This window comes from Gekko japonicus, unplaced genomic scaffold (genome assembly GCF_001447785.1).
Source record: "Gekko japonicus isolate JY-2015 unplaced genomic scaffold, Gekko_japonicus_V1.1 scaffold637, whole genome shotgun sequence".
Taxonomy (NCBI): domain Eukaryota; kingdom Metazoa; phylum Chordata; class Lepidosauria; order Squamata; family Gekkonidae; genus Gekko; species Gekko japonicus.
In genome coordinates, this window is record NW_015172573.1 from 755,639 (window position 1) to 780,922 (window position 25,284).

At 48.6% G+C, this 25,284-nt stretch overlaps 1 protein-coding gene across 2 annotated transcripts in view; it reads left to right on the forward strand.

Moving 5' to 3' along the window:
- Positions 1–25,284, forward strand: part of RARG (retinoic acid receptor, gamma) — a 184,852-nt gene that overhangs the window by 157,260 nt on the left and 2,308 nt on the right. For both annotated transcript variants that reach the window (XM_015421378.1, XM_015421379.1), the window contains 5 exons: positions 521–662; positions 9,106–9,266; positions 11,920–12,096; positions 13,798–14,002; positions 18,845–19,004. In XM_015421378.1, the coding sequence (XP_015276864.1) occupies positions 521–662; positions 9,106–9,266; positions 11,920–12,096; positions 13,798–14,002; positions 18,845–19,004 (845 nt within the window). The remainder of the gene's footprint in view (positions 1–520; positions 663–9,105; positions 9,267–11,919; positions 12,097–13,797; positions 14,003–18,844; positions 19,005–25,284) is intronic.

A 25,284-nucleotide genomic window follows, 5' to 3' on the forward strand; every position in this document is an offset into this window, starting at 1 on the left:
AAGCAGGTTGGCCAGCAGCCGTCTTGTGCTACGGGGGAAATGGGGTTGGAGAAAGCTCTGCTCGGACCCGCCTTTTCTTTCTCCTCATCCACCTGCTCACCTCTTGTTGGATTCTGTGGTTTTAGTAGAGCTAGGAATCCCAATCAGTGTAGCTGAGAGTTCGCAAGGCATTCCAACGCAGCAAAGCCTTGGTGCCGAGTGTGCTTGCAAGCTTTCAAAGTTACACAGATTCAGGTGGGGAAGCCGTGTTGGTCTGAAGCAGCAGAACACGGTTTGAGCCCAGTGGCACCTTTAAGACCAACAACATTTTATTCATGGTATAAGCTTTTGTGTGCAAGCACAAAGTGTGCTTGCACACGAAAGCTTATACCACGAATAAAATGTTGTCGGTCTTAAAGTTACACAGAGCCAGTAGTCAGATTCCAAACTAATAGATAGTTCTTTATTATATGGAACTTCATTCTGGACAGTATAGGTGAGAGATCTCTCACTGTCTCTCTCTCTCTCTGGGACCCTTCAGGGCTTCTTCCGACGAAGCATTCAGAAGAACATGGTGTACACCTGCCACCGGGACAAGAACTGTCAGATCAACAAAGTCACTCGCAACCGCTGCCAGTATTGCCGTCTCCAGAAGTGCTTTGAGGTTGGCATGTCTAAGGAAGGTGAGCACCTGCTGCAGGGTTTGGACACATTGGTTGTGTGTGGGGTGGTGGCGGATTTGTACTTGGACAACCAAATCCAGGATAGCCTGCCTCGGTTTCACATGACTTGGGCACCCACAGTTTGCCAGGCAGTGGACAAAGCAACAATTCTTAGCATGGCTTTTATTGCCACGGTGAATGCAGAGGTGTTTGCAGTGGCAAAGCAGTACCCCCACAGCAGTTTTCGTGGCACTGTCCTTGCCTTGGCCCCCTCTCGTGTCCACCATCTGCCCTCCACCACCATTTATCCTCCACTTTTTAAAAATTAGCAGTTGCCAGGTCACTATAGTTTTACTGGTCGTGGAAAGCGCCACCAGGTTGCAGCCGACTTATGGTGACCCTTCGTGGTTTTTCAAAGCAAGAGATGTTCAGAGATGCTTTGCCATTGCCTGTCTCTGCCCTCCCTTGGCAATCTCCCATCTAAGTACTAACAAGGGCCGACCCTACTTAGCTTCCAAGATCTGACGAGATCAGGCTAGCCTGGGCCAGCCTTCTCAGGCCATATAGCTTTACTAGCTCCTTTGAATTCCCATCTTTCATTTAAAAAAATCAAGCAAGTCTCTAGCCCTTTGCAGAATGACTTTAAAAAAAAGAAGAAGAAAGCCGGGAATTCAAAGGAATTAGTAGATCAGGGCAATGGATCGTTATAATGGTATTGTGCTGCAGCGGCCTTGCAATTGCCAGTGTGGTGTAGAGGTTAGGGTAGGGGTGTCAAACATGCAGCCCGGGGGCCGGATCAGGTCCCTGGAGGACTTCTATCAGGCCCACAGTGGAACTGGCTGTCTTCTGCATCTTCTTTCAGTTCTGCTGCTGCTGCGTCATACACATTTGAACAGCATACTCAGGACTGCAACAGCACAGACATTTTGATGCAATAATTCAGAGCAAGAGGTGTCAGTTACCAGACACTGTTAAATAAACAAAATATTGCAAGAGTGCTAATGTTTTAAGCATGTTTTTATTTTAAGTTAAAAAAACCCTTTCTGTTTGTGACCTTTATAAATTTATATCTCCGCTACCTGGCATTACATTTTATGACACACGTGGCCCGGCCCAACAAGGTCTCATTTATGTCAGATCCGGCCCTCATAACAAATGAGTTCGACACCCCTGGGTTAGGGCATCAGACTAGGATCTGGGAGACACAGGTTCAGATCCTCACTCTGCCCTGGAAGCTTGCTGGGTGACCTTGGGCCAGTCACACACTCTCAGCCCAAGAGGGTTGTAGGTCGTGAGGATCAAATGGAAGAGAGGAGCATTATATGAGCCACCTTGGGGTCCCCCATTGGGGAGAAAGCTGGGATATAAATTCAGCAAACCAATAAAGTGAAAGCCCGAAAAGCCCTCTATTGTTGGTGGCTGCAGGCGTTGAGACCAAGTAAAATGGCATTTGATGTAGGCAGGGATTCAAAAACACACCTCTTCCCGTCCACACAGTGTGCAGAAGTGCTTTAAACTGTGACCTTTCCAAAAAGATTGTGTCAAACCAAGTTTGAGAACGATCGCATCAAAGTAGGGGATGTGCCAGACAGGGATGATGTCCTTTAGATGCCCCCGCCCCTCAAAAAACTGCTCTAGTTTGGATGTCGAATTGTGGGAGCCACCCTAGTCCCCTTTCAGAGAGTTGTGGCCTGTCCAAACAAACCCTCCGTTTCTGAATCTGAAACTTCCTTACTGTGGAACAGCCTGCGCCTGCATGCATGCCTTCCGCATTCTCCACCAGGCTTCTGCCGCTCAGGGCTGGCGGCTGGATGCATAGGGTTGAGGTTTCTTTTTTGGTACCTGATACCAAGCCCCGTGTTGCCCAGCTACAGTCGCCGACGCATCTCCAAGCGCACCCGGTCCTGATCGGAGCGTCAAAGGGATCTCTAGTTCCTGTGGACTAGGGACTCCTTGCCCGGCCATCTGCTTTCCATATCTGGTTTCACCCGTAATGTTTTCTTCCATGGTTGCGCACTTGGATGGATTTCCTCTTGATGGAAAACATTTGGGAAAGGCTACTTCAGAACTGAAAAGAGACCTGGGTTTTTCAAGAAAGGTATTTTGGGTGGGAGGCTAAGATGCCTGCCTGCCGTTTTATTTCCCCCACAGACGTTTAAAAAAAAAAAATCCACATTGATATTTTTTTTCTGTCCGAATGAACAGCTTTCCACGTGTATTCCTTGAAAGTGAAGCGATTCCACAAGCTCTCCTTTGGAGAAGAGCCTTGCTTCACAAGAGGCACTTGGTTTGTTGCTACACCTGCTTGGGCGGGGTGGGGGGAGAAGGATTTCATAGAAATATAGAGTTGGAAGGGATCCCAAGGGCCATCTAGTCCAACCCCCTGCTCAATGCAGGAAATTCACAGCTACGCACCCATTCTCCCAATGACCCCTGCTCTGTGCCCAGAGAAAGGCAGAAAAACTCTAGGAACCCTGGGCCAATCTGACCTGGAGGAAAATCCCTTCCTGACCCCAAAGTGCAATCAGCATTACCTGGGCACGTAAGAAAGGGCCACAAGAACAAAGCACTGAGGCAACCCTCCCTGCCCTCCCTCTCATGACCTGCCCAAGTTCACAGAATCCACATGGCTGTCAGATGGCCGTCTAGCCTCTGTTTGACAGCCTCCAAAGAAGGAGAGCCCACCACATCCTGAGGAAGCCTGTTCCACTGAGGAACCGCTCTAACTGTTCACATCTCCTTTAAGAGCGCTGTCAACTGCCCAGCCTTTCCTGAGACAGAGTGCCTCTCAGCGACTGTTGCTTTTACTCCCGACTGCTAAGGCATGCCTCCGCAGCCGGCCCGGGCCCGGGCTCGCATTAATCACCATCTCTTTAAGAGCCCCTAATTAGGAATGTCTATGGCTTGAAACCTGGGCAATTTATTTCCAAAGCCCTGTCACTTTAAAGAGAGAGAGAGAGAGAATCAGGCGGAGAATTGGGGAAGGGGAGGGAGGCCGCGGGGAGAATGTTAACCCCCTAAGAGGGTTGTCACTGAGGAGACAGGAAACGGATGGCCTGAGGGATTTGGGCCAAGGGTCCCTCCTCCCTTTCCCTGTAGCCCATCTAGACTCAAACAGGGTTTGGGCCTAAGGGGGGGGGAGTAGTGTTGGAAACTCGAAGCAGACTAACCAAGGAATGGGGAGGGGAAATGCTCTAAGGCAGTGGGGTTGTGTTTTTTTTTTTTAAATACATGTGTGTGCTGCTTCCATGTTATCTGCCCTCCAGAGATCTGGATGGCTCGGCTGGGAATCCCCCCCCCCCCCCACTCTCCCCCCCAGCATTGTGCTGACTGTGGCTATAAGTGTATATCCTGCCGATTGGCGTATCCTGTTCCCAGATCCCTGGCGCTTTATCCTGGGGTGAACAGGAAGGGCAGCCTGGGAAGGCTGAGGCCGGCGAGAGTGCACACGCAATGCCGAACACTCAAAGAGGGAGGAGGGTTTGCAGGGAAGGCGGGGGGGGGGGGGGGGGGGGGCTCACCATTTCGACATGCAGCCAGGTTATCTTGTCATGTAGACCGGAACATCTCCTTTCGGTCCCCTCGGCCTCTTCCTGCCCTGTCCCAGGAGGAGGAGACGGCCAGGGATCTGCCCCCCCCCTTTTGAGATTTCTGGACCTGGTTGCTTTAGCATTGCCGCCAGCTCTCCCCACTGCAGCGTGCTGTGGTCTGGTTTGTGTAAGCTGATCTATGGGGCACTGAGGAGACCACAGTCCCCTTCTCAGGGCAGGGGGCTGAGCCAGATGGCCTTTTGCTACTCTCCCAAACCTGGGATTCTTCCTGGACAAGCCTTGCCTTCCATCGCCACTTAACACACAAAACCACATCCTTTTCCCAAGGAGTCTGCATATTTAAAAATCCCTGACTTTACATAAGTATGCATTGAAAGAACAGAGGGGGGGGGGAGAGAATCTGGCACTATACTATTTTTTTTTAATTAAAACACTTTTATTTTCGGGATAATATAATTCATCATAAACATTTATATCCTTATAATACAGTTCAAATATCCCTAATTTTTGTTTTCTTCATACCACCCTCCCCCCCCCCTTGCTTGGCTTCCCGCAATGCTTACATCCGGTCATTTATTTTTATCTTAACATATTCCCTCTTAACATTTTTATTTATCACTTTCTTCTAACTTTTGTTATTTACTCTATAACTTATATCTTACCAATAGGTAATCTCTTTCTTTATACCTATAGATTTTCATTTCTAATATTCTTCACGTAACTACTTTCCTTATAGCTATAGATTTTCGTTTCGAATATTCTTCAAAACACAACAGATTATTGGCTACATCCCATTTGGTCGCTAAATATTGTTTAAAGTCTTTCCAATCTTCATAAAGTCATATATGGCACTATACTATTTTTAACCACTTTGATCTTTCTGTGTTTGTTTGTTTATTTATAACCCCCCCCCTGCATCCTCAGTGACGGACACAAAGCAGCTTACTATACCATTCTCCCCTTCCTCCACTTAGGCTTGCAACAACAGCTCTGTGAGGTAGGTTAGGTGAAGAGACAGTGATTAGCCTGAATTCACCCAGTGAGCTTCCACAGCAGAGTCGGGATTCGAACCGGGGTCTCCCAGACCTTACTCTGACACTCTTTTTGGACAATGAATATAAAAAGATAGTTATTGGGAAGGATAACTAACCCGAGTGTCTGGAATAACTTCCCATCCTCTCATTCTGTACTCTTAATCCATGACAGGTTAAAAATCTCCACAGCACGCACAAGCGTTTTTTAACTACTCTTTTAATGCTTTTCACCCAAACCGACTTAGTGTACAAAAGAATGATTAATATACAGTCAGTGTACATTGTTTATTACCTGCTGCATTTTTGCCCTGCCTTTCCTTCAAGGAGTCAGGGTGGCACATGTGGTCCTCTCCTGCCATTTATTCTCACAACAACCCTGTAAGATAGGTTAGCCTGAGAATATAGTGAATTTCCTGGCAAGTGGGGGGATTTGAACCTGGGTTTCCAAGGTCCGAGTCCAGCCACTCTGCCACAGTTTTTCTCCACACTGAAACTGGGGATTGTGCCCTGATAGCCCAGGCTTGCCCAATCTCACCAGATTTCAGAAGCTAAGCAGGGCCGGCCCTGGCAAGTATTTGGATGGAAGACCTCCAGAGAATACCAGGGTTGGGAGGCAAAGGCAGGCTATCAAACCACTTCTCTGAACATCCTCGAGGCCCCAGTAGGAGTCGCCAGAGGTCACCATCACACACACACAAATGCAAAAATACCCCCAAAAAAGGAGAAAGAAATTGGGGGTTCTATACACACCATGTTATTTATGACATTTTGAGAAGATAAAATGAATGTATGCATAGGAAAGGATAATTCCATGCATTCTTCTGAGTCCTGCTAAAGCAGAGGCAGGCTGAGGTTAAACCAAAGTAATCTCCCCGTTATCCCCACTTCAGAAACAAATAACAGGATTGCTTGTGATGGGAATGAGCCATAGTCCTTGGACTTGCATTCTCCTTCCTTTTCCATGCAGCCCCCAGCTTGCAAACCAGGCATTCTTCAATAAAACACAATTTGTTTTCATGTTCAGACGAGCCGCTTCAACAAACTGTGGCTTGCTTCATGCTTTCAAACCACGAATGAACCCAGGTTTAGAATCCCGGCTTACAAGCAAAGAACGAAACCTGACAACAAATCGCAGTTTCTTGAAGAATCCCTGGTTTGCAGTTTCAGTGCTGTGCCAGAAAACTGGAGTGGGCGGGGCATGAATCACAGGACTTTACTTCATTCTCATTTGGTTTGTCATGTCTAACTCCAGCTGTGGGCTCAGCTACACATGATGCGCCCAGCATTTGTTTGTTTGTCCCTTGAAAAATTAAAAAGTAAAGGTAAAGGCTCCCTTGCTCTCCGTTTCAAAGCCGAAGAGCCAGCGCTGTCCGAAGACATTTTCCGTGGTCATGTGGCCGGCATGACTAAACACCAAGGCGCATGGAACGCTGTTACCTTCCCGCCGAAGTGGTACCTATTTATCTACTTGCAATTTCTTGCTTTCGAACTGCTAGGTTGACAGGAGCTGGAACTAGAGACGGGAGCTCACTCCGTCATGCGGCAACTCAGGTCTCGAACTGCTGAACTACTGACCTTCGACAGCCTGCAGTTCAGTGTCTTAACCACTTGAGCCACCGCAGCTCCCCTTGAAAAATTAGGCATGTGGAAGCCTTAGGGGGCCCCCCCCCCATTTTCCCAACCTGAAATATCCTTGGAGGAGCCACTATTTGGGGTGCTGATACAGATATGTGTGCACCTGCCTCAGTGAGGCAAACATTGGCTCCCTAGGGCCGTTTCAGATTTGGAAAACAGTACAAGGGAGGCCTTTTAAACTTTCCCTCCTCTTGTGCTGTGGTCCTGATTCAAACTGGGCCTCTACACATCTGGTTTTCAAAAAAAAATGCTGGGAATTCTGTTTATGGCATCCAGGCTCTGAACGTTCCCTCTCATTCACTGTTGTTCACAAGCACAGGCGCTAAAAGAGGCGCCCTGGTCCATTTGGAAATTGCCAGGAAAACGCTGAAGATGCCCGTCAGACATGCATGCCAGCCAAGCCAGGGATTTAGTAAATCTCTGCCTGCCCAGACCTACAGAAAGAGTGGGATGGATCCACCCGCCTTTTTTGTCCAGCGTCCCCCAATGTCCCTTCTTATCACAGTCCGTGTCCCACATGGCTTTTCTCCATGCAAGTCCCCAGCCTAGTCTTTTTTGGTGGTCTGGTCGGAGGGAATCCCCTCCTCCCTTTTCTGCCAACGGAACAGCCGGTTGGATCCACCCCAGCGTGTGCCAGCGTGTGAGAAGCAGCCCCCAAAGCGCCGCCCGTGGGTTAGGCTCATCCGGGTAGGGCTGGCACCTCCTCCTCGCAGCTTGGAGGAGACGTGACCTTGGTTATTGTTATTCCCACCGGGGCAGGGGAAGCAGTCCTCACTGGGTGGGGACAGCAACACCAGCTGCTCCCTCCCCGTCCAAGCCCAGCAGCTCTTCTCCTCTCTATCCGGCTGTCTTGCTTGTTTCTTCCTGTTTGTCTCCGGCTGAGCGCCGCTCTCCAAGCCCTTTCGTGACAGCTTGGCACGCGCTTGGCCTTGGGAGGACCTGGCGATGTCAGCGGCGAGGGAACGGGAGGGGCTTGCGATCTGGATGAGATGGCTAATTTATGGATCCACAAGTGGGTTTCTTCTTCTTCTTTTCACAGCAGGGTGGCAGGGTGGATAGCTGGCCTTTCTGTTCATAAAGCCACAGAGAAGGGAGAAAGTGCACTTGTTGACATTCCCCCTGCAGAGGCACCTGTCGAAGACCAAGCCGTGCCGCCGAGGCTAAAACTGATCTGGCAGGGACTGGCCAGTTGAGAGCTCTCCAGATAGCCACCCTTCTCTCTGCTGTCCCCCAGACATTATTCCAGGCACGTGGTGTTCTGGGCGGCTGCTGGCAGCCCTGTTTTGACCACTCTATTATTGTAATGATATTACAACAAGGTCACTGAAACAGGATCATCAGCAGTATCCACAAGCCACCCAGAAGTGTAATGGGAGAAGAACTAGAGCAGGGGTCCCCAACCCGGTGTCCGTGGGTGCCAGGGCACCCGGGCACACACTGACACCTTTCCTGGTGCCCGCCAAGTGCTTTTAGAAAGTGGGCAAGGGCAGGCAGGGCTTTCCCCAGCAAGGTTTCTGATTGGCCACTGGAGATTTGATTGGCTTTGAAGGTTTTTAAAAATGTTGCTTTGGCATCAGCTGCCACCACAGCACAAAGATCTTCACTTGTGCGACTGAAGGTCAGCTGAGGCAGCCATTTTGGGGCTGGCTCTGCCTCCCGTGGCAGCCATTTTGGGGCTGGGCCCACCATGTTGTGTCAGAATTCCAGTGGTGCCCTCAGGCTCAGAAAGGTTAGGGACCCCTGAACTAGAGGGTCGACAAGCACTTTGAAAACGATTTGGTATTTGACATGACCTGCCGGCTGTATTTATTTATCTGGATATATTTATACCCCCCTTTTCTTCACATAGTGCCTTACACCATCATTCCCCCCCCCCTCCATTTTATCCTCACAACAATGACCCTGAGAGGAAGGTTAGGTTGCGCCAATGTCACCCAGCTGTCTCCCATGACAGAAAGGGGACTCAAACTCGGGTCTCTCTCGGGTCCTAGTCTGTCACTGTAACCACTTATACGAATCTGGGTCTAGACAGTACCCTCTCCACCAACCCTTGGAAGGGAGCCAGGACCCGCTGTGCGGTCTGAGAATGACTCGGGAGAAACCCTGCCTGGTCACCTGACCTCAGCAGAAGTAAATTAAGAATGGATGCAGTCAGATCATAACGACTGGGGAAATAATAGCTGGTCTGGTTCAGGATACTGGCAAGTCATCTCACCTTCCCACCCGCCCTCTGTCTCCTTTCAGCCGTGAGGAACGACCGCAACAAGAAGAAGAAGGACGTGAAAGAGGAGGTGGTGGTGGACAGCTACGAAATGACGCCGGAACTGGAAGAGCTTATCCAGAAGGTTAGCAAGGCTCACCAGGAAACCTTCCCCTCGCTCTGCCAGTTGGGCAAATATACCACGGTAAGGACCACAGGTGCTCTTCAGCTTCTGAAGGGTTGCCATGAGGAATAACAGACAGGACGGAGCATAGGCCGCTTGTATCCTCTAGACTTTGCTTTCGTATATATTTCCCCTCTTTCACAAGTCTCATGCATTGGACCAAGTTCGACATCTTCTCTTCTATTTGTTGAGTTTAGGTGACAGCTACCCCCGCCCCCTTCAATTATTCCAACTTTGGGCACAGCCAAATTGCTGGATGAGTGCCAGTCAGGGAATGAGCGTGAAAAGACACCTCTGTAAAAAGACTGCTAATCAGGAAGCAAGAAAATGATTTCTGAGCAGATGGTAAAGTGAGAACGACAGGGCCTTTCCAGTCGTGGCACCCAGGCTGAGGAATGCCCCACCAAGACAGGCCCGCTTGACCTTGTCTCTGTGTTCCTTTTCCCAGTCAGCAGAACCCTCATTGATGCAGTGTGTTGACCTACTCCTATTCAACCCTTTCCTTGTAATGTGAGGGTATTCTAGTGCATGGGTCTTCAGTTGGGTCACATTCTGACCTGAAGTAGGTCGTACCAGTGGGACCCCCATCATGTTCTTGTTTTGTTGGTGCTGTTTGTGGCATTTTTAAAAAATCAAAAAGGAAAAGGAAAATGGGGGGGGGGGGGGGGGGGGGGACATGGCCAGGGAGCCTAGTAATGCAAGGCAGTAGCCATGCTACTGCGACGGAAGATAGGCGGATTTTCCGGGCGCGATCTCATCGCCACATCTGGGAAGCGTAGAGCTCCCGTGGCGAACCCAAGGCTTCCCTCCAAAGATGCGCGGTTAAAAACTAGTACCTCGGAGGTACTAGTTTCGGGAAACCGCGGGGCAAGGGCAGGTGTCTGACCGCGTTTCCGGTGGCATCCGGCGCCCGCCCATGCCCCATTGTGAAAAGGGGTTTTTTTCCCGAAGTCTCCAGGGATGTGCACAAGCACCCAATGGGGCATGCGCATACTTCAGTTTAAAAAAAAACACACACACAACCCCGTTTGCGGTGCCGCGCCGCTTCTTTGACGCGTCGTGTGATTGGCACCTCCCCCCTAACCAGAGGACTGCGAGGGGACGCCTGATCGCGCAGTCGTGCGTTATTTCGCTGCGGGGCAAACAGCCACACACACACACACCCCCGCGATATCCAGCCCGGGGCCCAAGTTGGGTTTCAAGACTGATCAGAATGTTTCAGAATAGCTTCCGAGTTCCCAGCCAGCATCAGCCGCTTCCAACAGGGATGCTATAAAGGACAGGGCAGAAATGCTGGCCGGTGAGAGGACTGCTGAGTTACACTGGCTGCGAAGCTTCTCCTCATCTTCTTGTGCACACATTATGGTTGTTATTGTTTTAGTGTCATCGTGTTGCAACCGACTTATGATGGTTTTAAAGGCAAGAGACATTCAGAGGTGGTTTGCCTGCCTCTGCAAAGCAACCCCAGACTATCTTAGTGGTCGTCCATCCAAGTAGTAAACAGGGTGGACCCTGCTTAGCGCCTGAGACCTGATGAGATCAGGCTCTCCTGGGCCATCCCGTTCAAGGCTAATAGACTGATGGTGGAACATCCCATCAGATCACAGCTGACGTATACCAGCCCTGTAGGGCTTCCGTGGCAAGAGACGAGCAGAGGTGGGTTTACCATCGCCTGCTTCTGTGGAACCACCCTGGAGTTCCTTGACGGCTTCCCATCCAAATACTAACCAGGGCCGACTCTGCTTGGTTCCCAAGATCCGATGAGATCAGGCTAGCCAGCTGGGCCAGCCAGGTCAGGGCGTGTTGGGTTTTGATAGTGAGATACCCTTGACGGCCTCCCATCCAAATACTAACCAAGGCCGACTCTGCTTGGTTCCCAAGATCCGATGAGATCAGGCTAGCCAGCTGGGCCAGCCAGGTCAGGGCGTGTTGGGTTTTGATAGTGAGATATTGAAAAAAATAATGGTATTTAGCAGAGATAAGATAGCCCAGCAGAGCCTGAGTAAAATAATTCAGACTGAGAGTCCATGTGTGATTAAAATATAAAGTGTTTACTAAATTCTAGCATGGGGAAGGGTAACTGGGATGAAAATAACAACAGAGCTAAATCGGCTACATCCTTACACTACAAAGACAAAACTAGAAGAGAGTTATGGCTTCTCTCTCCTCTACTTCTTGAGAACTGCAAACAAAGACGGGAAGAGGAGCCATAAAATGCTAAAATACTTTGACACTTTCGTCCCAATCAAACTCCTAGATCAGGGAGAAAATTCCCGGGCTTCTTACATCTAAAGAACATTGGTTACGTGAGAAACATGTGACTTCCTGTGAGTAACATAAACAAACATTTAACCCCAGATATACTGAGTGTTTTCAACTTGTAATCAATGTTCCCTCTAAGCTGTGGAGTCTTGTGAGCAAAAAATCCTACTTTGTGAGCTACTGGCATTAAAGTTGTGAGTGAGCGATTTGGCCACTGCATAAATTAGTTCGATCTGGAGCCATCCTTCCTGAGCTAAGACAAAAATCTGTGAGCCAGAGGCTAAAAGACTGTGAGCTAGCTCACACCAACTCAGCTTAGAGGGAACACTGCTTGTAATACCCAACAGGGCGTCACGTGCACACAGTGAAGGGGAAAGGGTCCTAATGCCCGCTCTTCTGTCTCCTCCTCCAGAATTCCAGCGCAGATCACAGGGTACAGCTGGACCTGGGGCTGTGGGACAAGTTCAGTGAACTGGCCACCAAATGCATCATCAAGATCGTGGAGTTTGCCAAACGCCTGCCGGGCTTCACCACTCTCAGCATTGCCGACCAGATCACCTTGCTCAAGGCAGCCTGCCTAGACATCCTGGTGAGGGGAGGAGCCACCGTCATCAGTGGGAGCCAATCAGAGAGGAGGGAGGGTGGGAAAGAGAAGGGCCTTGCTGTCTGAGCCACGTGCATGCTTTAGGTGGGGCCCAGAGGCCCACGATGCGGCCCCCTTGCTGACGCTAAACACATCTGCATCTCGTCAGTGTTGGGTGGGAGACCCGCTGGGAACTCAGTTGGACATTGGGGATGGGCGGCAGCTCAGTGGCAGAGCATCTTGCATGGCACGCAGAAGTTCCCAGGTTCATTCCCCGCTATCTCCAGTTAAAAGGATCTGGCAGTCGGTGATGTGAAAGACCTCTGCTGGAGACCTTGGAGAACTGCTACTAGTCTGAGCACACAATACTGACCTTGGTGAACCAGTGGTCTGATTAAGGCAGCTTCGTGTATGTACATGTTCCTATATGTGGCATTGCCTTGAGTTCCTTAGAAGGAAGTGGGAAATAGACATAGTAAATGCACTAAACATTAGGAAGAACAGGCTTCCTCGGGAGGTGGTGGGCTCCCCTTCTTTGGAGGTTTTCGAACAGAGGCTAGATGGCCATCTGACCGCAATGCTGATTCTGCAAATTTAGGCAGATCATGAGAAGGAAGGGCAGGAAGGGATGCCTCAGTGCTTAGTTCTCGTGGCCCTTTCTCACACGCCCAGGGAAATGCTGATCGCCACTTGGGGGTCAGGAAACAATTTTTCCCCGGGTCAGTTTGGCCAGGGATCCTGGAGGGTTTTGTTTTTGTTTTAAAGCCATCTTCTGGGCATGGAACAGAGTTCACGGTGGGTGGGGTGGGGGGGAGGTATTTGTGAATGGTCCTGCATTGTGCAGGGGGTTGGACTAGATGACCCTGGAGGTCCCTTCCAGCTCTGTGAGTCTATGATTCCCAGTGTCTGGCCTGCTCTGGCCCCAAGTCCATGGCTCAGCCATGTCTTTTTTCTTTTCTTGCCGTGCTGAAGCGTTTGCTGTTTGTGTCTCTGGCTAACCTGTGAGTATATTTGGGTGCACAGCACCAGACATTCACCAGCTAGATAATCTATGGACATAGCCTTGTCAGGGAGGCTCTAGGCTGGTCCTGCATTGGGCAGGGGGTTGGACTAGATGGCCCGTGTGGCCCCTTCCCACTCTGTGACTCTACGATTCTATATGAGCAGGGGTTGCACTTGGCCTTCTAAAGATTAGTTCAACGTGGGCTTGGCACTGCCGTGTGCCACCTTCCTCTGAGGACTCCCTGTTCTTATACATGAACATCCATGAAGCTGCCTTATACTGAATCAGGCCATTGGCCCATCGGGGTCAACACTGCCTGCTAAGGCTCTCGGGCAGAGGTCTTTCACACCCCCTTCCACCCGATCCTTTAACCTGGAGATGCCAGGGATTGAAGCTGAGACCTCCTGAATGCCAAGCAAGATGGCTCTGCCATCGAGCCACGGCCCCTATTCCTTCAATGGATACCGATTGTCAGCTCCAGTATCTTCCCCAGCTCCAGGAGCCCCTGAGTGTTGCCAAGGATGGAAAGTGTAAGGGAAGACGGGCCTGCGGAGCTCCATGCAATAAGCTTCTGCCTGTATAATGTCTCTTTTTTGTGGCTCAGAGGGGCATGGCGGGGCATCGTTTGGCTGGGCGATGGGCGATCCCTCTCTTTGCCTTGTCCCGTTCTCCATGACGTTCTGCGTGATCTGTGCCTTCTGCAGATGCTCCGTATCTGTACCCGCTACACCCCAGAGCAGGACACCATGACCTTCTCGGATGGGCTGACCCTGAACCGCACCCAGATGCATAACGCTGGATTTGGGCCCCTCACCGACTTGGTCTTTGCCTTCGCCGGGCAGCTGCTGCCTCTCGAAATGGACGACACGGAGACCGGCTTGCTCAGTGCCATCTGCCTTATCTGTGGAGGTAACGACCCCTCTTGCGGCTCTTGCAGGCTTTCCCCCTACAGGCTGGCACGAGGGACCTTGTCCTTGGCAAAGGATAGTTCTCCCAATTCTCACTGATTTTTTTTTTATTGTGTGCATGTGTGTGTATGTGTGTATGCATGCCTGGAAGTCATGTCAAAAAAGATATAATAAGGGCTCACAGTGTGCAGATTCATGCCAACAAACAAGAAACCACTGTGATAAAATGACAATGACACATTTAATAAATTCTGTAGACATTTTGCCGTAAAACAGAGTCCAACTATTCCTTTTCTCTTTTCTTGATGAGTACACCGGTTTTTACACTCATTTCAGCTATCTTCCTCATGAGTAATCTTATAAAGTTGGAAGGTGTTTTCTTCTTAGTAAATTATCCTGTAAAAAGCATAGTTTTGAGGAGTAGAAACAAACATGAAGCTGAATGTAATAATTTTGTTATCACTTTTAACTAGAATAATTTTAAACTTACTTTCAGTTCCATTGCATATACTAGAATAATAAAAATTTTGGACTGGCTGCTACGAATAGAAATTAAGTTATTGGCTTGCTCCTATTCTAGAAATGCAATGGAACTGAAAGTAAGTTTAAAATTATTCTAGTTAAAAGTGATAACAAAATTATTACATTCAGCTTCATGTTTGTTTCTACTCCTCAAAACTATGCTTTTTACAGGATAATTTACTAAGAAGAAAACACCTTCCAACTTTATAAGATTACTCATGAGGAAGATAGCTGAAATGAGTGTAAAAACTGGTGTACTCATCGAGAAAAGAGAAAATGAATAGTTGGACTCTGTTTTACGGCAAAATGTCTACAGAATGTATTAAATGTGTCATTGTCATTTTATCACAGTGGTTTCTTGTTTGTTGGCATGCCTGGAAGTCATGGCAACGTCTGGCGACCCCTACTGCAGCATGGAGGATGTTCAGAGACGTGGCTTGATACAGCCTCCCTCTGCCTCCCGGCCCTGGTATTCCAAGGAGGTCTCCCTTCCAAGGGCTTGCCAGGGTCGGCCCTGCTTAGCTTCCGAGATCTGATGAGGTTCGGCTTCCCTGGGCCATCCAGGCCGGGGCCCCCAATTCTCTCTGATGAGGGTGTTCCAAAAGTGTCACCCGCGTCATTGCTCTAGGGAGCAGGAAGGCGTTTCGGCAGGGCCGGTGCTTTCTTCCACCTGCAGAGAAAAAGGGTAGGAGGACGACTTATGAAAATGCGGGACGGACTAGGCCAGGGGTCTCCAGTGTGGTGCCCATGGGTGCCGTGGTGGCTGCTAACCCCTTCTCTGGTGCCCGCCAAGTGTTTCTAGAAGGGGCCAGGTGGGGCGTTTGCCCAGCGCGAGGCTTCTGATTGGCCACTGGAGATCTGATTGGCTGTGCAGATTTTTTAAAACTTTGCTTTGGCAGCAGCTGCCACCACAGCACAAGGAGCTTCACTGCGTGACTGACGGTAAGCTGGGGCGACAACTGTCTAGATCAGCGGTTCTCGACCTGTGGGTCGTGACCCCTTTGAGGTCGAACGACCCTTTCACAGGGGTCACCATCGGAAATCACAAATTTTTGATGGTCTTAGGATAGGGCTCCCAAGTCTCGCCAAATCGTGGTGGGGGATTGCATCTTTTTACAGAATCCCTGACGCAGGGACGGCGAGATGCGTTGCACCTGCCGTCACCAGGACATGACGCTACGCGTCGCTCTGGCAACGGGGCTGTTTGGGGGTCACCCCAACATGAGGAACTGTATTATAGGGTCGTGGCATTAGGAAGGTTGAGAACCACTGGTCTAGATGGTCCCATTTCCCATGGCAGCCACTTTGGGACTGCGCCCACCATGCTGTGCCAGAATTCCAAAGGTAAAGGTCTAGATCAAGACCATCACTGGAAGGAAGAGGAAATGCCCAGATTCTGCAGCCCAAATCACACCAACTTAGACATATTTGTGTAGCTTTGCTAGTTATGTACTTGATGTTACAGCCCTTGCGTGATGTGCATATACGAATCACTTGTTGCCACCCACTCCATACATGCACACACGGCAGCTTTTAAATATGACTGAGGTGTGAGCACATCACACTCTTGCCTCCTAAAATTGGGGAAGGGCCATGGCTTGGAGGTAGAGCGTCTGCTTGCCATGCAGAAGGTCCCAGGCTCAATCCCTGGCATCTCCAGTTGAAAGGACCAGGCAGTAGGGGGTGTGAAGGGCCTCTGCTTGAGACTCTGGAAAGCGGCTGCCAGCCTGAGCAGACAATCCTGACCTTGACGGACCAATTTCTGACTCAGTATAAGGCAGCTTCTACTTATACTTGAGCTGCAGTGGCTCAAGTGGTTAAGACGCTGAACTGCAGGCTGTGGAAGGTCAGTAGTTCAGCAGTTTGCGACCCGGGTGCCGCAGGACTGAGTGAGCTCCCATCTCTAGTTCCAGCTCCTGCCAACCTAGCAGTTCGAAAGCAAGAAATTGCAGGTAGATAAATAGGTACCACTTCGGCGGGAAGGTAACAGCGTTCCGTGCGCCTTGGCGTTTAGTCATGCCGGCCACATGACCACGGAAATGTCTTCGGACAGCGCTGGCTCTTCGGCTTTGAAACGGAGATGAGCACCACAACCCTAGAGTCGGATTCGACTGGCTTTCGAGCAAGGGAACCTTTACCTTTACCTATAAGGCAGCTTCATGTGTTCATGTGATCTGGAGGGCTGGTAATGACCCAGAAATCCCTGAATGTCCTGATAATACCTGGGAAACCAGCTGCAATCCCTGTGTGTTCCTTACGGCTTTTTAGGGCTGACTGGAACTGTTCCAGGCCAAGTCTACAGGGCCCTTCCTGCTTCAGAATTTATGACCCCTGGAGCCTTGCCTAAGCCCAGGCCCAAATGCCTTCCAGAAGCCTTGTCAGATGTGTGGTTTCAAATTAGCTTTTGGTGGCCAAGGATGGGCTAGGAGAGGATTAGTTTACTGATACCTGCTCTGAACGTGGTGGCGGCAGCGGTGGACGGTGGTTCAGGCCAATGCTCCCTCTAAACTGCGGAGCCTTGTGAGCAAAAATTCTACTCTGTGAGCCTCCTGGCATTAAAGCTGTGAGCGAGCAATTTGGCTGCCACATAAATTAGTTTGCTCTGGAGCCTTCCTACCTGAGCTGGAGGCTAAAAAACTGTGAGCTAGCTCACACTAACTCAGCTTAGAGGGAACACTGTGCCGGCCTATAAGTTCAGCAAATAAATCAGCTCATATTCCGTTTACACCATAAGTGCACATTGGTAGTTAACCTAGCTTCCTTTTTTTGGGCTGTTTGCGTGAGCTGCTTTTGTACAGCGAGATGTGAGCCTTTTTTAACCGGTCAGGTAGGTAAAACAGAGCACCGCCCCAGCAAGAGGCAGGTTGTGACGTCTGCCCTACTTTGGGCCCAGCATGCACTGGGGCTGCTTGTGTAACTGCAAACACACATAGTTGGACAAAACACATATGATTATAAAGCTTCTGAGTCACCTCAAGGCGATGTCAGTAGAAACGGCTGTAACCGAATACAGTTCCAATCAGGATAAAGTTTAAGAGCTAGAAGAGCCCAGAAACAAGCAGAGTCCAGGCATAGCAACGGAACACAGATTCAGGAAATGCTTGGGAGAAAGGGAGAGTGGATGCGGGTCGCTGGGGGAAGGACAGACTGCTATTCCCCTGCTGGGGTACACACAGAGGTTGGTTCTGAAATTGCATCCAAGCCCCTATAGCAGTGGTGGCGAACCTATGGCATGGGTGCCAGAGGTGGCGAACCTATGGCACGGGTGCCAGAGGTGGCACTCAGAGCCCTCTCTGTGGGCACGCGTGCCATCGCCCCAGCCAGGCCCAGACCATCATTAAAGTGTCGAATTCTCGGCCAAATAATTTTAAGTAAATGAAAGCATTTGGGATTGCTTTCCTTACTTTGTTTGGATCATCTTAAATTAATGTATGAGTTGTTTTTTCTAAAGTAAAACCTCAGTATTCAGGTTAAATTACCCTGTTGGCACTTTGCAATAAATAAGTGGGTTTTGGGTCGCAGTTTGGGCACGCGGTCTCTAAAAGGTTCACCATCACTGCCCTATAACCTTACAGCAGGGGCGGGCGGGCCATTTAGCCTGCAGGAAAATGTCCTGGTGGGCTGTTACCTTGGAGGGCTGTTGGTGGCCAGGAGCATACAGACCCAATCCCCAGGAACTAGGGATGGGCAACTAAAAAAAATAAATCATTTTTTACTAGGGGTGTGCAACTAAAAAAAATATCATATTTTTGGGGGCTCCAGATATCAGGGAGCTGGAAAATATCGGTATCAGGGCTGGGACGCAGAGGGAGGCAATAGCAAGCCACCTCTCTGAAATGTTCAACAAGTGTGTGTGACTTCCAGGCACACACACACACACACACAGTTCGCCCGGCAATGCAGGATATAAATTGAAAGTAATAATGATAAATAAATAAACACTCACCGAAAAAAAAAGGTTGGGGACCCCTTATCTAGATGCTCTCTGCTTTCTTAAACCTTTCAGGATCGCCCTCATCCAAAAAAGGGGAGGTGCTCCCTCTAAGCTGTGGAGGCTTGTGAGCAAAACGTCTACCTTGTGAGCTACTGGCATTAAAGCTGTGAGCGAGCGATTCGGCTACTGCATAAATTGGTTTGCTCTGGAGCCGTCCTCCCTGAGCTAAGACAGAAATGTGTGAGCCGGAGGCTAAAAAACTGTGAGCTGGCTCACACTAACTCAGCTCAGAGGGAACACTGGGCGAGATCCTTAGATCAGGGCAGAGGTTCCTGCGACACTTTGCCCAGCCCCCCAAGCCCACCGCCTTGGTCTCTTTGCTCCCAGATCGAATGGACCTGGAGGAGCCCGAGAAAGTGGACAAGCTGCAGGAGCCGCTGCTGGAAGCGCTGAAGATCTACGCTCGCCGACGCCGACCCAACAAGCCTTACATGTTCCCCCGCATGCTGATGAAGATCACCGACCTGCGGGGCATCAGCACCAAAGGTGAGCACAAATCGCCTGGGTGGTCCCCTGCTCTGCCACGTGGGATCCTCATCGTCATCGTGATTTGTCACTTTGTGGAACAGCAGGACGGGCTGTGCTCTCTGATACCACCACCATCCCCTTCTCTAACAGCAGGGGACTCGATGATCCCGGACGCTTCTGGTTCTTCTGCCTCCCAACATCTCACTGGCTCCCATCCAGGGTCCAAAACATGAACACACGTGAAGCCGCCTTCATGTGCACTGAATAAGACCTTTCGTCCATCAGGGTCAGTATTGTCTACTCTGACTGGCAGCAGCTCTCCAGGGTCTCAGGCAGGGCTCTTTTTGTAGAAAAAGCCCAGCAGGAACTCATTAGCATAATAGGCCACACCCAACAGCAGAAACTCATTAGCATATTAGGCCACACCCTGAAAGCACCGCTCGTTAGCACATTAGGCCACACCCCCATGTTACCAGAAGTGTGGTCATCCAGCCACACCCACCTTTCCCTTCTTATTCTGTTTACCTTGTTTGTTGTCAAAACCCAGGGCCTTTTTTTGTAGCAGGAACTCCTTTGCATGTTAGGCCACACACCCCTAATGTAGCCAATCCTAATGAGTTTCTGCTGTTGGGTGTGGCCTATTATGCTAATGAGTTCCTGCTGGGCGTGGCCAACTCAGGAGCCAGCCGGAACTCCGTTCCTGCCCCAAAATAGCCCTGGTCTCAGGCAGAGGCCTTTCACATCACCTCCTACCCGGTCCTTTTAACATCTCTTTGGCTGCTTCCACATGGGGGAAACAATCCCCCAGTGTACAGTTATTGCCACTGCAAATGCAGTGGCATTAGCAGCACCAGTGGAGCGTCCACACTGTACAGTGCTTCCGTCTTTCCTCCCTTTTCCCACACGCCTGTCATCCCTACCCAATAACTCCCTTGTATTGCTGAATGGGGTTTTGCTGGCTTAAAAAAAAAAGCAGTAGTTCTATTGCTGGTGTTATAGCGATACCGCATTGTAGTGATACAGATATAGCGATATATATTGGGGAGGGGCCGTGGCCAAGTGGTGGACATCTGCTTGGCATGCAGAAGGTCCCAAGCTCAGTCCCTGGGACCCCCAGCTGAAATGATCAGGTAGGAGGTGATGAGAAAGACCTCTCAGCCTGAGACCTTGGAGAGCCGCTGCCAAGCTGAGTGGACAAGACCGACATTGATGGACCAACGATCTGATTCAGTATAAGGCAGCTTCATGTATTCATGTGTGCCCGTCAGGTGGCAGCCGATTTATCGTGACCCTTTATGGGGTTTTCAAAGCAAGAGACGAACCGGTGGTTTGCCATGGCCTGCTGCCACATAGCAACCCTGGACGTCCTCGGTGGAATCCCATCCAAACCAGAACTGACCCTGCTTAGCTTCCACGATAGGCTTACCAAATTCCGGCGGGGGAATTGTATTTCCTGGCAGGATCCTCGCCGTGGGGACGGCTGCACGCGCTGCACCCGCCGTCGCCAGGATGTGACGCTCCGCGTCGGTCTGGCAATGGGGCTGTTGCCAGAACAACCTCCGCGGCGAAGATCCTGCCAGGAAATACAATTCCCCCGCCGGAATTTGGTAAGCCTATTCCACGATCTGTGAAGATCAGGCTAGCCTGGCCTATCTAGGTCAAGGCCATGTGTACTTGCTCCTGGTTGGAAAACAAATGGCAGAAAGCCTGCCGCTGGTGGGCAGGGGTAGATGGCAGACATGAGGGGAAATGGAGCCAGCTGTGGGCAGGGAGATGTGGGAATGTGCATCTCTCCATAGGCAAATCTGCTTTGACTCCGATCTTTCTGGAAAGATCAAAGCAAATCAGGTTTTGGACTCATTAGGCCAAACCTGTGGAAGCCCGCAGTCTGCAAGAGAAGGATCATGAGCAGTGTCCCTAACCCTTTTCAGCCTGTGGGCACCTTTGAGTGCAGCCACACAATGGCTGCTGCAGGAGGTGGAGCCAGTCACACAATGGCTGCTGCAGGAGGTGGAGCCAGCCACAAAATGGCAGCTGCGGCTTACCTTCAGTCACACAATGACAGTGGTAAGCAGATGCTGAAGCAGTGTTCTTAAAAATCTGCATGGCCAATCAAATCTCCAGCAGCCACTGGGAAGCCTTGGCTGAGCAAAATTCCCACCCAGCCCCAGCCACTTTCCAAAAACACTTGACGGGCACCAGGAAAGGTGTTGGCGGGTGCCCTGGTGCCCACGGGCACCACTTTGGGGACCACTGGCACAGGTGCTCCAAAAAAACCCACTTCAGCTTGAGAGTTTGTGTGCAGCAAATCCTTTGTCTGGAGGCAGTCTTTGGGGGCCAGATGTCATCTGCGTGCCACTTGTTCCCTAAACTGGAATACACCGGCTCTTACTATCCGCTTGCACCAGTGTTAGATAGTTTAGTATTTAATTTCTTATAAAGTTAATTCAGCAGAGTTTAGCAGAGTAAAAATGAGTCTAAGTCCATGGTAGTTTTAAAATATAAAAGTTTACTAACAACCTATCAAGGGTAGGGTAAACAGGAAGAAAAATAACAAAGAGCTTTATTCCTACATCCTCTCATCTAGAAAACTTAACGAAGAGTAATGGAGACTGGAGCTTCTTCTTGCTCAGGGACAAAGAGCCATAAAATGCTAAATAGTAACACTCCATTCCCCAATCAAAACAACAAACTAGATCTGTATCTGGCGGGCTTTCTAACTCTCTAAGCAGATAGGATACAAACAAACATGTGATTCAGAACACAGCATTAACTCAGTAAATACTGAATAGAAGTGTTCTAACTTGTAACTTCCAACACCCCTTCTCAAGTTATAACACTGAAATCATGCAAATTTAAACTTTCACGAAGATTCTCAAAACGTTGCTTGTCAAGCGGCTTGGTCAGGATGTCGGCAGTCATCTGGTCAGTAGGACAGTAACGAAGTTCAATGAGTCCTTTGTCTTGTAAGTCTTTCACATATTTGCATTGTAGAGCAATGGTCTTACTCTTGGACTTGGTGCTTTCACCTTTGCAGATAACGATGCAAGCTTGATTGTCCTCATACATTATGATTGGTTTCGGTTCATCTATTCCAAAATCTTTTAGAAGTTCAATGATCCAGGACAGTTCATAGCTGGCACTTTGCGCTGATACACATTCAGCTTCTGCAGTAGAGATCGCTACAACAGATTGCTTTTGACTAGTCCAGTCAATTAAACTGTTTCCATAGTAGAATAAGTATCCACTTGTAGATTTTCCATCAGTTGTGTCTTTTCCCCAGTTGGCATCCATGAAACCAGTCAGTCTTGGTTCATCACAGGATGAGATTTTCAGTTTGTAATCCAAAGTTCCTTTTAGGTATCTTGCCAGTCTTTTTACAGCTTTCCAGTCATGGATAGTCGGTGAGCTGGTCTTTCTGCATAATAGTCCAACAGCTGAAGTTATGTCTGGTCGACAAATTTTGCTAAGATACAATAATTTTCCTATTGCTGATCTGTATTCGTGGTTATTTGGAAGTAGTGGTCCCTCTGTATTCTTGAGGTAATCCTTTTCAAGAGGTGTGCTCACTGGCTTGGAATGTTTCATTCCTACAGATTCAATAAAGTCCATGATCTTTTGCTTTTGGCTTAGAAGAAAACTTCCATCATCAGTTCTTTCAATTTGTATTCCAAGATAGTGTTTTATAGGTCCCAATTGTTTCACTTCCACTTCCTTGTTTAGTTCATCTGCTATTTCCTGTACATCTCCTTGATTTTCACAACAAATAATCAAGTCATCAACATAAATGAGTATGTACTGATATTGTCCATTTTTGATTCTTGAGAACAAACACGGTTCTGCTATTCCTTGTTGAAAGTTCTGTTTTTGTAACAGTTCAGTCAGTTTCTCATTCCACGCTTTTGCTGCTTGCTTTAGTCCATAAACGCTTTTGTTGAGTTTGCACACTAGGCCTTCTTGTCCTTTTGTTGAAAATCCTTCTGGTTGTTCCATGTAGATTTCTTCATTCAATTCTCCATTGAGAAACGCAGTTTTGACGTCCAAATGTTCAATGTGCATGCCCCTTGAGGCTGCTATGCTCAAAAGTGTTCTGAAGGTTGTGTAGCTTACAACAGGTGCAAAAGTTTCCGAGAAATCGATTCCATATTTTTGAGAAAATCCTTTTGCGACAAGACGAGCTTTGTACTTGTCCACTTCGCCGTCAGGGTTATACTTCACTTTGTACACCCACTTACAGCCGATGGCTTTTCTTTCTGAAGGTAACTCAGTAAGAGTCCAAACTTGTTTGTCTTGCAAAGATGCAAATTCTTCTTCCATGGCATTAATCCACTTGCTTCTTTCAGATGCAGGTAGTTGATTAACTTCCTTCCAGTTAGTAGGTTCCTTTATTTGTTGCACACTTGCACAAATTCCGTACATTGGTGGTGGAACACCTTTGGTACTCCTTGCTGATTGTCTCACAGCAGTTGTCTCTCTTACCCTTGGCGTTGCCTCTCCTGGTTCCCCTTCTGAGGTGGAATTCCCTTGTTCCCCTTCTGAGGTGGAATCCTCTTGTGGAGATGGACCTGCCTGGTCACAGGTGGTCTCTGCAGATTGCCAAGTGATCACATCAAAGAAAGAGACATCTGTAGATTCCTGATTGACAGGTTGTGCTGTGGACTCAGCTGGCTTAGGAGTTTGCAGGATGTTACTCTCATCAACATGTACCACATTGCATTCTCTAATTACACAGTTTGTAGAATCAAAAATTCGGTAGCCTTTTCCTCCTTGAGCGTACCCCACTAGGATACCAATTTCTGCTCTTGGCTCTAATTTGCCCCTTTTCTCTTTTGGAATGTGGGCATAGGCTTTAGATCCAAATGCTTTAATGTGTTTAAGTCCAGGCATCCTGTTATGCCATAATTGAAAAGGAATTTTATTTGTAGTTTTAGATGGAACTCTATTGTGCAGGTAAGTAGCTGTATTGACTGCTTCACCCCACATATCTTCTGAAATTCCAGATTGTATTAGCATAGAACGCGCCATTTCTAGTATGGTTCTGTTTAAGCGTTCCGCTGTTCCATTTTGTTCTGGAGAATAAACAATAGTTGTTTGATGTTCAATTCCTTCTTGTTCCATGAACCTTTGGAACTCACTGCTGCAATACTCTGTGCCATTGTCAGTGAATAACACTTCAGGCGCTTTGCCAAATTTATTTTTAACAGCAGCAACATAGCACTTAAATTTGTCAAGTACTTGGTCTTTACTTTTAAGTAGGTAGGTATAGACATATCTGGATTTTGCTTCCATAAAAGTCACAAAGTATTTACTACCACCAGTAGATTGTTTGATAGGGCCAACAAGATCTGAGTACACAGTCTCTAGAAAACCTTTATCTTGTTCTGGATTTTTGCCTCTGTAACAAGGCGCTTTGCCTTTTGCCTTAAAACAGGTATCACAACCATTACTAATAGTATTGCATTCAACAGCATCAATATTACAGCCCTTCAGAAGCTTTCTCACACTTTGTAAATTTCTGTGAGCAAACATCACATGCCATTTAAATAAACAGTCTTTGTGCTCACATTCAGATGATTTTGTGTGAAACACAGGTCCACTTGTGTCCAGTTCATCATTTTCAGTTATGCCAAGATTTCTTACATAATGGTAACTGTCGTGCTCTTCCATAATGAGCTCGACTCCATCTTTGTGCCAAATTTTTCCTTGTCCCTTTTTAAGATTAATGTTAAAACCAGCAGCAATAATTCTCCTTGAGGAGATCAGACAAGTACTAGCTTCAGGCACAAATACACAATCATTTAAAGTCATTTGCTGAATTTGGCCAGCAGAATTTAACACATTAAGAAAAATCTTTCCTGTTCCAGCAACTCTCAATGGTTCATTATCAACTTTGATCAGTTTGGGCATCTCATCTTTATTCAGATCAACAAAATATTCAGCACTGTTGCAAATGTGGACGGCACTCCCTGTGTCCAGTAGCCACAGTGATTCATCACTGTATTCTCTGCTATGATTAATGTTTACAGCAAGCACATTCGCACATTCGGCTCGCTTTCCTGCAGTTTCTGGCACAGCCTCTCTCAGGAGAAACACAGGCTTGGATTTTTCCTGCCCCTGATGACCGTTTGGCTTCCCATTGCCACGCCCTCTGGCGTTTCCTCTTACAGAAGAAATAGGGGGAGAGCGCATGTCTTTATTTCTTTGATCTGTCTGTGATTGTCTAAACCAGCAGTCTTTGGAAAGATGGCCCGTTCGGGAACAGACAAAGCATTTAACGGCCTTCTTTACATTTCCTTTGT